The 15,186-nt window shown below is 43.1% G+C and overlaps 1 protein-coding gene across 1 annotated transcript in view; it reads right to left on the bottom strand.

Annotated features, from left to right (window-relative positions):
• TSHR (thyroid stimulating hormone receptor) overlaps positions 1–14,881 on the bottom strand; it is a 94,173-nt gene extending 79,292 nt beyond the window's left edge. Inside the window, exons 1-2 of the mRNA XM_029057588.2 lie at positions 14,672–14,881; positions 12,807–13,092 (exon numbers count right to left, since the gene is read on the bottom strand). Coding sequence (XP_028913421.1) covers positions 12,807–12,976 — 170 coding nt within the window. The 5' untranslated portion in view covers positions 12,977–13,092; positions 14,672–14,881. The remainder of the gene's footprint in view (positions 1–12,806; positions 13,093–14,671) is intronic.
• Between the last annotated feature and the right edge of the window lie 305 nt (positions 14,882–15,186).

Below are 15,186 nucleotides of genomic sequence, written 5' to 3'. Positions count from 1 at the left end.
AAAAAAATTCAACAAAAATATTCACTTTCTCTGTTAGTGCTGTAAAATATTGTAGAACTTGAGTGATAACTGCATGAGGAGCTAGGGAGAAATTCTTCACTTTTGCCATCACCCAATGTGCCTCTTGGAGATTAGATGTAGGAAACTGTTTTGCATCATATGAATAGAGTTACCCTATTTGGAAGTAGCTTAATTATCCCTACTTGATTTGGGGATAGAGGGATGGGGAAGTGTGAGTGGGGGGGGGGGATTGGGGGGATAGGAGAACTGGGGGGGACCAGTTATTATGTTGACATTATTTTCAGCATAGTGATAAGCATCCATGGCAAAAATAGTAAGAATTGAAACTGCTGTCTTGTCTTATGCTGTTGAGTCGTCTCTAACCCATAGTGACACCAAGAACACATCTCTCCCAGAATGCTCCACCTCCATCTGCAAGCATTCTGGTAGTTTATCCATAGAGTTTTCTTGGTAAAAATATGGAAGTGGTTTACCATTGCCTTCTTCCAAGCAGTAAACCTGAGTCTCCACTCTCGACTTTCTCCCATGCTGCTGCTGCTGCCCAGCACTGGTGAGTTTTGACCTGTAGCAGTTTGCCTTCTTCTCACTAGCCACTGCCCAAGCTAGGAATGGAATGGGTATGCCCCTGCTTGACTCTCCCTCTCGTAGCTGAGACTGGTAGAGTACTGGAAACTCTCCAGGTGTAATCCTGAGGCAAGGATAAGTGCTTAAAAGCATTATTATTAATGACTATAAAGATATTTGGCTAAGGGCTACAATACCAGGCATGTCAGTTCACAAGGTCTTAGATAGAGTGGAAGTGGTGAAGTGGCACATGATGGTGAAATAGAGTAGGGGAGAGGAGAGATTCACTGGGGGAAGATGTCCTTGAGAAGATGTGATTTCAGAATCACTCGGAATTGAGTGCTTACCTTGTGCAGAACCTTCAGTGCTTGGGAGAGGACAATAAAACTACTACTCCTGCAGCAGGAGTAGTCCACACACTTTGCTCTTCTTAGTGCCATCTTCCTCACTGTGTCCCAGTCTTGCCTTTCTCACTGCCAACAACTTTCCCACCTCCTGCTTCTAGCCTGGAACTCCCCTGTTCCAATATGCACCTGACCATCACTCTCCCTACCTTTAAAGCCTTATCAAGGAGGTCACAGCTCTTCCAAGAGGCCTTCCCCGATTAAGCACTCTTCCATGATTCCCTCTTCCTTCTCTGTCATCTATACTCTTGAATCTGTGACCTTTGGATATTTGGTATTCATCCCATAGCACTTATGTGCATATCTATAAATTATATATTATAAATTTATATCAATGTCTTTCTCCCCCTCTAATCTGTAAACTTGTCGTGAGCAGGGGAGTTGTCTAGCAATTCTGTTGAATCATACATCATGACGTGCTTACTACCGTGCTCTACAAACAGTAAGTGTTCAATAAATACTATTCATTAGACACCAATGATTACAATGCAACAGAGTTAGGAGACATGTTTCTTGCCCAAATAAACACAGTCAGAAGGACTTTAAAGATGTGGGGAGAGCTGGAGAAGCAGCATGGCTCAGTGGAAAGATCACAGGCTTTGGAGTCAGAGGTCATGGGCTCGAATCCCGGCTCAGAAGTCATGGGCTCGAATCCCGGCTCTGCCATTTGTCAGCTGTGTGACTGTGGGCAAGTCACTTAACTTCTCTGTGCCTCAGTTATCTCATCTGTAAAATGGGGATTAAGACTGTGAGCCCCTCGCGGGACAACCTGATTCCCCTGTGTCTACCCCAGCGCTTAGAACAGTGCTCTCCACATAGTAAGAGCATAACATATAACAACATTATTATAGCCTGATGGAGATAAAGAGAAAGGGAGTTCTAGGCAGGCAGAAGAGAGTGAACATTAGGTCTGGCTGCTGGGGAGAGGAGAACAAGGCAAACCTAGTATTTTGGCTTGAGAGGAACAATGAGTGTGAGCTGGGGTGCACTGGGAGAAGAGCTAGGGTTAATAGGAAAGACACAGACAATTGAGTGATTCAGGGTCCACAGGCTCCATGAGAGGACTCAGGCTCTGCCAATAGACTCCTTGTCGCACATTAGGCCCTGCAATGAAGCAGCATAATGAGGATTCAATTCATTTCTGACTTTTCTCTGATAGCCCTGGCGATCAAACTGACCAGAGTGGACAGACTAGAAATGCTCCCCCTGCAGTTCTTTTCACGCTCCCTCTGCTGGCTGACAGAGCTTCCTGTATTGGCAGAGCAAAATCCCCAAATGATTACTGGATAATTCAGTGTCAGTGGTTTTACCAAAGTCATAAGGCTAGATATGACAAAGAGGAGAGTACACCCAATATTCTTTTTCAGTTAACAATATTTTTAAGGCTGATCAAAGTTGGAGATTAATTTTTTGACTTTTTCTGGGGAAAAAAATATTTTAGACATTGAAACAAAGTAATGTAAACTAGGGAGATCTTCAGTGCAGGGCATGACTGCTATTTCTTTTCTATTCCTTTTGTATGTGAATATCCTAAAATTATAATTCTGAGAAAGAATTATAAGAGAAGAAACATCTGATTTGGAAACACAGGGCAGGAAAATCTGGATCCAAATCATGGAAGAGAGAAGGGGAGCAGATTTTAATAACTCAGAAGAAAATGTTTTACAAATATTCAAAAAAATCTAGAAATTCAAGGAAAAAAACCATTGGAAACTCATTTTGTTGGAGTTCTGACAGAAAAAAGATACTACAGAGTACTGAAGATAAATGCTCTTGTCCATGGATTCTCTCTTTGATCATTGCAAGTAGTCTGGCAGATTAGATGGAGGTGCCACAGAAAAGTAAAATCAATCAGGGTTTTTTATTGATTGTATATGGTGTGCAGACCACTGTATTAAGTGCTTGGGAAAGTACAATACATTAAAGTTAGTAGAAAAAGAATAGATTGGGAAGAGGGGGTGGAGCATAATTTTCCTCAAGTAAAATGGTTTTTGCTAAAGTGATTGCATGCTGTACCTTTTTTTAAAGGCATTTTGTTAAAGTACTTGCTACGTATCAAGCACTATCTAAGCACTGGGGTAAGTTCAAGATAGGTTGGACACAGTCCCTGTCCCACATGTGGCTGACAGTCTAAGTCACAGGAGGGAGAACAGATTTTTAATCCCCATTTTTCAATTGAGAAAGCTGAGGCACACAGAAAATAAGTGACTTGCCCAAGATTACACAGTAAGCAAGTAGCGGATTTGGGATTAATAATAATGTTGGTATTTGTTAAGCGCTTACTATGTGCCGAGCACTGTTCTAAGCGCTGGGGTAGACATAGGGGAATCAGGTTGTCCCACGTGGGGCTCACAGTCTTAATCCCCATTTTACAGATGAGGGAACTGAGGCACAGAGAAGTTAAGTGACTTGCCCACAGTCACACAGCCGACAAGTGGCAGAGCTGGGATTCGAACTCATGAGCCCTGACTCCAAAGCCCGTGCTCTTTCCACTGCGCCATGCTGATTAGAATCCAGGTCCTCTGATTCCCAAGACAAGCTGTGTATTGTCCCTTTGGCCTTTCATTCTAGGGTTCCCAAGCCCTTTAGGAAGTGGAATTGTTCATACAGCAGCTAAGACAACTGATCCTGAGAAAATGTTGAAAAAAAAAGATGTTTCTCAGAAAATAGCATTGCCAAGGAAAAAACTAGGACTCCTGCCCTTTTTCCCAGCCCATCTTCCCGCACCACCAAAATCATTACATTAGAACAAGTCAATTTTTAAATCCCATGTTTCTGTTGCTATAGTCACAAAAGCTGAACAAAGAAGTCCAAGCCAGAGCCTGGGCACCTTGGCCCAATTCACACAGCAATATCAAAAAATGACAATTCAGGAGCAAGAAAGGCAGCTCATATTCTGCAATTTTGGTTATTTGGGATCCTCTCAAATATTAGACATTGTAAAAAGAGTGAAAACTACTGCCCATCATACAACCTGGCATAATAAATACACTGGCAGCTGAAGATGTTGGCTCCAGTTTCAGGAGGTATTGCTCATTCAGGTAGAGAATCTAAGTGATTACATTGGGTTTCATTCAATCCCTAACAGGTTTTTTCCTCATTTTTTTATCTTTCTACTTAAGATGATTCAACTGATAATAGTAAGTCATCCTCATATGCACACTTGTGGAGGTCAAGCTGATCAATCAGAAAAACAACCTTCAGTGAAACAAAGGATAAACTTCTTCCTAGAGAGATAGATCCAGACATCTTTTGTTTTGTTTCTTCTCCCAAAACTGTGAGAGATCCAGGATATTTAGGAAGTGATGGGGGTGTTAAAAATAAGCAGCAAGAACCTCTAAAATGTCATCATGAATTGCTTTCAAAAGTTGGCCCTTTCATTTCAGTGTAATCTACTTCTTCCATGCCTCCTCTTTAACAGCAAACCCATGCTATCCAATGCCTTGATTGGAATTTCTGCAGGAAAATTAAACAAACTTCTTGATGTAAGTCCACACTCTCAAGTCTCTCTGCAAGTCGGTCAAGTGACTTTGTTTGAAGAAAGGGGACTTTGTTGAAGAGAGGGGCTCCTCCCCACACTTCAGTGTTCCTCCTTATGTGCAATGGAATGCAAAGGTGACTCACTCCACAAAGAGGGGCATGGGTGAAAATTCACAGTGGCTTTGCACTTCACTTCTCTAAGGAGGCCCATTAGCTGAAACAAGGGTATCAACTGGAGAACAACACAATTGACTGTAAAATCCTTGAGGATTTTTCAGATTCATGCTTTAAGTGCACCAGAAGAATTCACTATCAATCAATGAAGCCCCACAGCGCTTACGTCTCTATACATAATTTATTGATTTTTATTAATTTCTGTCACCCCCTCTAGACTGTAAGGTCACTGTGGGCAGTGAACGTGTCTGCCAACTCTGTTGTATTATACTCTCCCAAATATGTAGTACTGTGCTCTGCACATGATAAGCACTCAATAAATATGATCTATTGAGCACCTACTAGGTGTAGAGCATTGAATAAGAGTTTTGGACAGTACAGTACATCAGAGTGAGCAGACATCTTCCCTGACCATGATCTTGTAGATTATCTTAAAAGGCTACATAATTCTGGTCTACATTTTACAGACGTGATGCCTTAACCTGAAAATACTTTTGCTATTTCAAGTCTCTCCCCAACAGAAAACCAAAGTTCACTAATTCTAAAATAAAACAACATAGAAAAGATTAGGAAAAAATCCCAATAGGCTTAAAGAAACATGCCACTGAAGTACTGGGGAAAAGGGGAAAAAATGCTGCAGCTAGAATCCTAATTCTCTGACTGTAGCAGAGAATGACTGTGTCCAGCTACAACTGGAGAATCACTGAGCCCCACCTGAAGGCTTGCTGCACTGAGAAGCAGGGAAGCAGCATGGCCTAGTGGATAGAGAATGGCCTGGAGAATCAGAAGGACCTGGGTTCTAATTCTGGCTCCACCACTTGTCCACTGTGTGACCTTGGGCAAATTACTTCACTCCCTCTAGATTGTGGGCAGGGAATGTGTCTGTTTACTTTTATGTTGTACACTCTCAAGTGCTTAGTATTGTGCTTACTGTGCTCTGAACACAGTAAGCACTCAGTAAATGCGATTAAATTGAATTCTCTGTGCCTCAGTTACCTCATCTGTAAAATGGGGTTTAAGACTGTGAGCCCCATGTGGTATAGGGACTGTGTCCAACACAATTTGCTTGCATCTTCCCCAGTATTTAGTACAATGTCTAGCACCTAGTAAGCGCTTAACGAACACCACAGTTATTACTATTAGTTCATTTCTCTGGGCCTCAGTTCTTAATCTTTATAATAGTTGTTAATATATGAGCCCCAAGTGGAACATGGACTGTGTTCAACCTGATTTGCTTGGTTTTACCTCAACACTTAGTACAGTGCCTGGCACATAATAAGCACTTTACAAATACAGTGGGGAAAAAAAAGAGCAAGACTCCCGTCATTATTTATGTAGGTTAATGTCTTCCTGCCCCACTAGATTGCATTCATGTTGTGGGCAGGGATGGTGATGACCAACTCTATTATACTGTAATAATACTAATAATAAAATAATAATAGTGGCATTTGTTAAGCACCTATATGCACGAGGCACTATTTTAAGCACTGGGTTGGATACAAGTAAATTAGTTTGGACATAGTCCCTGTCCCACATGAGACTCAATCTTAATTCCCATTTTACAGATGAGGGAACTGAGGCACAGAGAAATGAAGTGACTTGTCCAAGGTCACACAGCAGGCACATGGCAGAGTCAGGATTAGAATCCAGATCTTTCTGACACCCAGTCCCATGCTCTTTCAACTAGGTTATGCTGCTTCTCTGCTTGAACTGTCCCAAGAGCTAAATATGGTGTTCTGCACATAGTAAATCCTCAATCAATACCATTGATGATGATCGACCTAGAGCCACAAATACCTGAACTCCTATATTTTATGGGATTTGCTCTCGCCAGGGAAAGCTGCACTTGATATTGCCTAGCAAGGCAGACCCCAGTTAGAACTAGGAAGGCCAAGGGCAGGTTCACTGAAGAGATTCTTTGGAACAAGTCTGTTCAAGGTTCTAGAGGGGGGAGTGTTCTTCCCCAACTGAATAAAGCTGAGTGACAATGCTCAGAAGCATCTCCACAGCTTTTGTGTGGCTCAGTTTCTTCCTCCAAAGGCCAATATTAAGGTCCTGTGAAGCTTCATTTGTCTTCACCTCATCCGTATTAAGTTGTTGGGAGTAGATTTTAACCTCCCTATTTTTCAGATCCAGAAGCGGAGGTGCAGAGATAAAAACAACTTGCCCAAGGCGATGCGATGAGTCAGTGCTGGTCCTGAGGCTAGAAATCAGGTCTATTATTTCATTGTCCAGTATATTATGTTGCCTAGGCAAATAACATACCACTTCAATTTAAATAGTAAAACATAGCCCAGTATTTGGCTTCTTGAAATCACTAATGGTTTTCAGCATTCCTACTCTTCAAAACACAGGGAAAAAAAAAATCTTCAGAGACTGCTGAAAGTCAGTGTATCAAGTTAACCTCAGGGTCTATTTTACTATGATTTGCACAGTAAATAGCCAACTTTCTGAGTAACAGAGGACATTTCTCATGCTTTAGTTTCACCTCTGTCTAATGTCCCAGAGACCTGGATCACCCAGGTCTCTGATTCCTTTGTGCCCAGCCTTCTTTAGCAGCTGGCTCTGCTCCTTTAGATTCCAGGCACTGGGAATAGTTGAGAAATGACAGCTTTGTTTGGCTTCTTCAGAAGCTGAGCCAGGGTTTGATATTGAGATCTGGGGAGACTGGAGATGGGGCCAAACCTTTCAGCCAACTTCTGACACTGTGCAGACACTGCTCTGGGTTACAGTTTGGGAAGCCCTCTTAGCCAGTGGCTTTCCATCCCACAGCACACATGCCCCAGGGGATGGAAGATGCTAGAGTAAAAGAAGCTACTCATTTTTAAAAATTGACCAGTGCTAAGCCCTCCCAATCAAAGCTGCCTAAGCCTCATAATAAGCAGCCATCTCCGCATCAAACAGAAACTCCTTACCTTTGGCTTTAAAGCACTCTGATCAGTTCTCCCGCTCCTACCTTAACTTGGCTGATCCCCTACTACAACCCAACCGACACACTTCACTCCTCTAACACCAACCTGCTCTCTTTACCTCTATCTCATCTTTCTCACCACCAACCTCTGGCTCATCTTGTCTCTGGCCTGGAATTTCCATCCCTTCCTAGCTGACAGGCCACCACTCTCCCTATTTTCAAAGCCCTATGAAAATCACATCTCTTCCAAGCAATCCGTGCTGGCTAAGACTTCCTTTCTGCATCACCTATGCATTCAGGCCTGTTCCCTTTGAGCAGCATGGCCTACTGGAAACAGCACAGGCCCGGGAGTCAGAAGGCCTGGGTACTAATCCTGGTTCCGCCACTTGTCTGTGGTGTGATTTGGGTCAAATCACATAACTTCTCTGTGCCTCAGTTACCTCATCTGCAAAATAAAAATTCAGTACCTGTTCTCATCCATTCATTCAATTGTATTTATTGAACACTTACTGTGTGCAGAGCACTGCACTAAGAGTTTGGGAGAGTATGATACAACATTAAACACACACATTCCCTGCTCACAATGAGCTTCTACTTAGACTGTCACTTGATTATGACCTTGCCTTGTATCTACCCCAGCACTTAATATGGTGCTTGACACATAGAAAACACTTAAATACCATTATCATTATTATTACTTATACTACTTCTAATAATAAGCATTTCGATATTCATCCCTCTCTCAGTAACACAGCATTTGTGAACATGTTCATCTGTAATGTATTTTAATACCAGTCTTTCCCTCTAGTCTGTAAGGTCCCTGTGAACAGGAATCATTTATTTCTACTGTTTTGTAGTGTCCTCTCCCAAGTGCTTGGCACAGTGTTCTGCATATGGTAAGTGCTCAAATAGCATGGCTTGATTGATTGCTGAATAGACCCATTTGGACTGTAGCCCTTCACAAATAAACGTTCACACACCAGGGAGACCATGTGGGATTTCAAGGAAGAAGTATCTTGTCTGGATGGATGCATGGCAGGAATCTGGGGTATGACCTGCATGAGATTAGCAGTGTGGCCAAGTGGAGAGAGCAGAGGACTGGGAGTCAGGGGATCTGGGTTCTCCACCACTTGTCTGCTGTATGACCTTGGGCAAGTCAAATAATAAATACATACTCAAAAAATGAGATTGTATGAAAGTCACTTCACTTCTCTGTAATTCAATTCCCTCTTCTGCAAAATGGGGATCCATACCTGTTTCCCCTCCTAGATTTGAGCCTCAAGTAGCACCTGATGATCTTGTATCTACACCAGTGACTAGTATGGTGCTTGGCACATAGTACAAGCTTAACAAATACCACAGTTATTATGATGATGGCATGAGGGATGGAGCACCATAATGCTTTTTAAACTCTGAAAGTCCCTGTTCTAGCTTGTGGAGACCAGCCTACTAGTTGACTTCCATAAGGATCTTTTAGCATCAGGAGCTTGGCTAAGTGACAAGGGCCTAAGAAGCAGGTGCTTGAGTGGGGAAATGCTTCAATTAACCCTTTAGAAGCCCCAAGACACAAAAGAACACTCCTAGAAGAGGGAAAGAAATGATGCTTGGTGTGGCTCACCCTCGCTGTGGCAATTGTGTGTGAGCAGTTATGGCCTTAGGGAACATCCATCAGAAGAAGGAGGAGCTTTCCTTTTTTAATTTTTTTTAGTGATATTTGTTAAGCACTTACTATGTACCAGGGGCTGTGCTAAGTACTGGGGTAGATACAAGCTAATCAGGTTGAACACAGTCCTTGTCCCACATGGGGCTTACAGTTTTAATCCCCATTTTACAGATGAGGTAACTGAGGCTCAGAGAAGTGGCTTATCTAAGGTCACACAGCAGACAAGTGGAGGAGCTGGGATTAGAAAGCAGGTCATTCTGTCTCCCAGGCCCATCCATGCCCTATCCACTAGGCCACAGTGCTTCTCAGCGAACCCTGACTTACTGCCAAGGAGAGACCACGTGTATTTCAACTACAATGACACCTTAGGTCTCAGAGGGGGACCCCAAGAGTCTCTTAAAGGAGCAGCATATGATAGTTGCCTTACTTGACATCCACCCTCATTCAGGGCAAAACTGTCTAGTACTCTCAATAGTTTCGACCTTCCCCAACTAAAAACACAGTATGGACTAATCATTCACAACTTATCCATCACTTTCTTGAATCCATTGATTTACTGGTTGATTTACTTGTTTGTGTGATAGTTGATATATGCTTGACTAGTCCCTGTATAATCAATCATATTTATTGAGCGCTTACTGTGTGCAGAGCACTGTACTAAGCACTTGGGAAAGTACAACAATATAACAGATATATTCCCTGCCCATAATGAGTTTACGGTCTAGAGGTGGGAGAATAAAGTGTAAGTATAAGGTATAAAGACATGTGTCCTTTTGTGTGCCTTGAACCTGTTCCTGGTAGTATGGGGGGTTTTTTTAGTAGGAATTCTGTCTTCACCCTCCATGATTTTGTAGATCATAAAAATAATGGCATTCTTTAAGCGTTTATTATGTGTCAAGGACTGTTCTAAGTGCTGGGATAGATATAAGTTAATCAGGTGGGACACAGTCCCTGTCCCACAAAAGGCTTACAGTCTATGTCATAGGATAAACAAGTATTGAATCTCCATTTTACAGATGAGAAAACTGAGGCACAGAGAAGTTAAATGACTTGCCCCAAGTCAAACAGGAGACAAATGTTAGATTCAGGATTCAAACCAGGTTCTCTGGCTCCCAGGCTTATGCTTGTTTCCCTAGGCCATGTTGCTTTTATGTCACAGAGGCTCCACCCCTCTTCACCTTTGTAACCTGAAGAAATCCTTTTTTTCAGTGTACCATAATACAGAAACTGTTCCTTTTCCATGACAATTTCAACATTTTTTTTTGTTACCTTTCTAGATATTATCTGTGTAATTTAGGTTAAAAAAAACCAAACTTCAGCCTGAAGGATTGGAAAAAAAAATTGCTTTTACTGGATTTTTCCAGCCCCGTCTACAAAGCCAAAACTAAAGTCTCACCACTCATTCCTCTACTTCTTAGCCTCCAGATTAGGCTAGGACTGCTCCAAGCCTGTAAATTCTCCAACCTGTTCCTGATGGGAGCATCTAAGGGTGAACAGATTGGCTACATCCATTCCAGACTAGACTGGAAACACTAGGACTTTCCCAATTAATTTCTCATCTCCCTCTCTCCCCATCAAGCACTGGGGTATGAACATATTTATTTATCCTATCTGTAATTTATTTTTGTTTCCATATCTCCTGGTAGATTGAAACTCTGTGAGGTCAGTGGTTAGAAAAGCTACGTAGCTTAGTGGAAATTGCCAATTGTCAGCTGTGTGGCTCTGGGCAAGTCACTTAACTTCTCTGTGCCTCAGTTATCTCATCTGTAAAATGGGGATGAAGCCGGTGAGCCCCACATGGGACAACCTGATTACCTTGTATCTACCCCAGTGCCTAGAACAGTGCTTGGCACATAGTAAGCCCTTAACAAATACCATCATTATTATTCTGTAGTTTCCCCAGTGGTTAGTTCAGGGCGCTGCACACAATGAACACTATTGATTGGTCCACTGAAATGAAGCTAGAAGGTTAGGAATGGATCCGTATTCATGAGATTTGGGGTTCCTCCATGGAATAATGTTCTGACAAGGTTTGGAATCATCAATGGCATTAGGGAGGCCTTCATTAAGTCTCTATCCCCTGATGCTTACTATAGTCGAGACTGTAAGCTTCATGCAGGACAGGGACTGTGGCCAACCTAATTAACTTGTATCTACCTCAGTGCTTAGAACAGGGTTTGACACATAGAAAGTGCTTTCCAAGTACCATAAAAAATAGTCTAGGTTTGCAAAAACAGTTAGCAGGTGAGTAAAATTTCAATTTCAAATAAACAGTGCACAGCCATTAAGCTCCCCACCATTATATGAGATCGGATTGTGAAACAGGTTCTATTACTGAAAATCCTGAAGACTTTAAGAAAAAAACCCAAAAACTTATGGGTAAGAAAAAAAAATCTACAGGAAAGACTATCTCAGCTATGTCCAACACAGAAAGATTTCCAGCATATTTTTTCCCCAAGTTATCATTATGGCGAGCCAGCAGAAGACTTTATTGATAATTACCTACGTCCGAATTTATAGTCAGAGCAGTGAAACCCTCTCTCAAAGGAATATTTGAACACAGCTTTAAGTAGATGCATTCATTCAGTTTGAAAGAACAATGAAATGGGGATTGGTTTTATTTCATCAGTGATAATCCTCATATTTTTATCTTCTAATCCTGGGCTTTGCCACTTACCTGCTGTTTGACCTTGGGCAAATCACTTCACTTCTCTATATGCCTCAGTGCCCACATCTGCAAAATGCTGATTCAATACCTGTTCTCCCTCCTACTTAGACAGTTAACCTGGTGTGGGATTATCTTGCATCACTCTACCGCATAGTACAGTGTTCGGCACATAATAAGCACTTAACAAATACCACAGTTATTATTCAGGTGTCTTTTTGCTTTTCAGCTCAAACATGACTGTACTTAAGACCTGAATCAAGTGTTTTAATAAAGTATCTGAACACATCTCTTGATAAATTAAAGTAGCCTTCAATTAATTTAAAATTTTGCTTGCACATACAAAACTAGGGTGAAAGATATCTATTAACTTGAGCTTGAAAACAATCTTTGCTGAGGCAAAAAAACCTTATTCCGTACCTGTAACTTTTTTACAAATAAAAGGGCAAATTTCATTTCCATTCATTTCATTTCATTCCTAGAACAACAAACAACGCAAGGGCTGTGTTTCACTTACAGCGGTGAGATTATTCATTCATTCAATTCATTCATTCATATTTATTGAGTGCTTACTGTGTGCAGAGCACTGTACTAAGTGCTTGGAATGTAAGTTGATGTATATTTTGACCAGCTAAAAAACACAGTCGAACAAAACTTTGAAGTGTTAATATTTTTCTCTTCAAACCTACTGTCATAGGATAAAAAGCTTGGATTTGGAAGCTGAAGTGTGGGATAATATTATGAGCATCAATAACCAGATTCCAAGCCCCTTTTAGAGAGCCATAAGTGTGGGAGTCCTAGTTGTTTCAGCTTGCTTTTGCTTGAAATTTTTGCTTAATTTATGGTTGTCTAGTTCATCTTTTCCCTTCCCGATCCAACTTCTCCCTGATCTGGCCATTTCCCACCTCCAAACCCCATACTCACAATGTCTGGGTGTCTTGGGGGAGCCTGGGGATGAAGTGGATGTCCTTGCAGGTGATTTTGAACTTGTTCCAGTCAGAGCACTCGCAGAGTGAGGACGGACACAGCTCTCCGTCCCCTCTCCTCAGCAGAAACAGCAGCAGCAAGGGGGCCCACAGCAGAGACCGCTGCATCTTGCACTCTCGCAGGAGGCTACTTCAAACTCATTCTGCTCTTCTACACCAGCCAAAGGAACGGGGGCGTGGGCGGGGGCGGCGGTGAAAGGAGGGAAGAGAGATGGAACGAAGAGCTAAAAAAAAAAATCAGGACACCAGACTCTCCTAACAGACAGAAAAATGAACTCATCACACCTCCTGCAACATTTTCTTCTCTTTCCTTAAATCACAACTAGTCATGATGATGGTATTCATTAAACATTTACTGTAGGCCAAGCACTGTGCTAAGCACTGGGGGTGGATGCAAGATAAAGCGAAGAGAAGCATCATGGCCTAGTGGACAGAGCACAGACATGGGAGTCAGAAGGACCTGGATTCTAACCCCGGTACTGCCACCGATCTGCTGGCTGGCCTTGGGCAAGTCACTTCACTTCTCTGTGTCTCAAGTACCTCATCTGTAAAATGGGGATTAAGACTGGGACCCTCATGTGGGACATGGACTGGGTTACAACCTGATTAGCTTTTATCTACCCCAGCACTTAGAACAGGGCCTGGCACATAGTAAGTGCTTAAGAAATACCATTAAAAAAAAGAATAGTAGTGCCCTGCAAGAAGACAGAAAATCTACTGACCCAGAAATTCCTCTGGGTAGTTCTCGGACTGGAAAGAACCTTACTCTCTCTAAAGGCCACTGAGATTGTGAGTAGTGGAATGACTTAGCCTCCCGTCTTCCAGTTGTTCTTCTCAGTCCCCTTTCAAGTTGCTACAGGGTCCCACTTTCCCTATTGAGAAGCAGCATGGCCTAGTGGATAGAGCCTGGGCCTGAAAATCAGAAGGTCATTGGTTCTAATCCTGGCTCTGCCATTAGTCTGCTGTGTGATCTTGGGTAAGTCACTTCACTTCTGTGCCTCTGTTTCCTCATCTGCAAAATGGGGATTAAGACTGTGAGCCCTATGTGGGACAGGGATTGTGTCCAACCCTATTATCTTGTATCTACCCCAGTACTTAGAATAGTGCTAAACAAATACCATTATTATTATTACTCATTTTCTCTGCTTGAAATCAATCAATGATATTTACTGAGCACTTACTGTGTGCAGAGCACTGTACAAAGAGCTTGGAAGGGTGCAGTACAACTGAAGCAGACACATTCTCTGCCCACAGCGAGCCCCTCTAGACACCCCCTCTGCAGAGCCAAGCAGGACTCCGGTCCTACAAATGCCCTGTTGCCCCTTCCGGGCCCCAGATCCCAACCTGCCTCTCCTACTACCCAACCCCGGTGACCTTCTGTAACTCCAAGAGCCTCCCAACTTTCAATAATAATAATAATAATAATAATTACTGTGGTATTTGTTAAGCACTTACTATGTGCCTGGCACTGTACTAAGCTCTGGGGTGGATACAAGCAAATAGGGTTGGACATGGTCCCTGTCCCAGGTGGGGCTCATTGTCTCAATCCCCATTTTACAGACGAAGTAACTGAAGCATAGAGAAGAGAAATGAGTTGTCCAAGGTCACACAGTTGACATGTGGTTGGATTAGTACCCCTGAAGACACGCTCTTGCCCTCTTCCCACCTCATCTTCCCTCAACAGACAGCCCCCCAACACCACACCCCCATCTCCAAGCCTCCCAGTCCCTGGGCACCCCATCCCCAGCTCCCCCCCCCCACCCAGGGATCCCCGACAAGTGCTCTCTCCTGGGCGCCCCTTACCTCCCAAAGTCCAACGTTGCTGAACCTCGTGTCCAAGAAAGGCAAGACACCTTGGAGCAAGTGACCTCCTGGAAATCTGGTGCCCCTCCTCCGTCCTTCCCTCTCCAGGAAGCAGAGGGTCTTCTTAGAGTTTGCAAAGAGCCTTTCTGCATGATCGTAGACCTGGGGGGTCCGGGCCGATGCAGGGCTCGGCTCCCTGGAGGAACATCACCGCTGCTTGCACAGGATGAGGGGCTGCAGAGCCTGAAACCCGGCACTTGGAGCTCGCTCCCTCTTCGCCTCTTCAGTCTCCTATTAGACAATCGGGAAGAGCCCCCTGGTGGCCGCATTGGGAACTGCCGCTTTGCTGAAATAGACCTTAAGCGAGTCAGGCTTGGGCCACTAGAGCCATCTGCTGGTCAGAAGGGAGAACGGCACCTTATTGCAGAGGCAGCGCTGGATTTGGGAACTGATGGATGCTGGACCCGTTAACCCTGGCAGATCTAATAATAATAATAATATTGGTATCTGTTAAG

Source organism: Ornithorhynchus anatinus, chromosome 1 (assembly GCF_004115215.2).
Source record: "Ornithorhynchus anatinus isolate Pmale09 chromosome 1, mOrnAna1.pri.v4, whole genome shotgun sequence".
Taxonomy (NCBI): domain Eukaryota; kingdom Metazoa; phylum Chordata; class Mammalia; order Monotremata; family Ornithorhynchidae; genus Ornithorhynchus; species Ornithorhynchus anatinus.
This window is presented reverse-complemented; position numbering and strand designations above follow the sequence as displayed.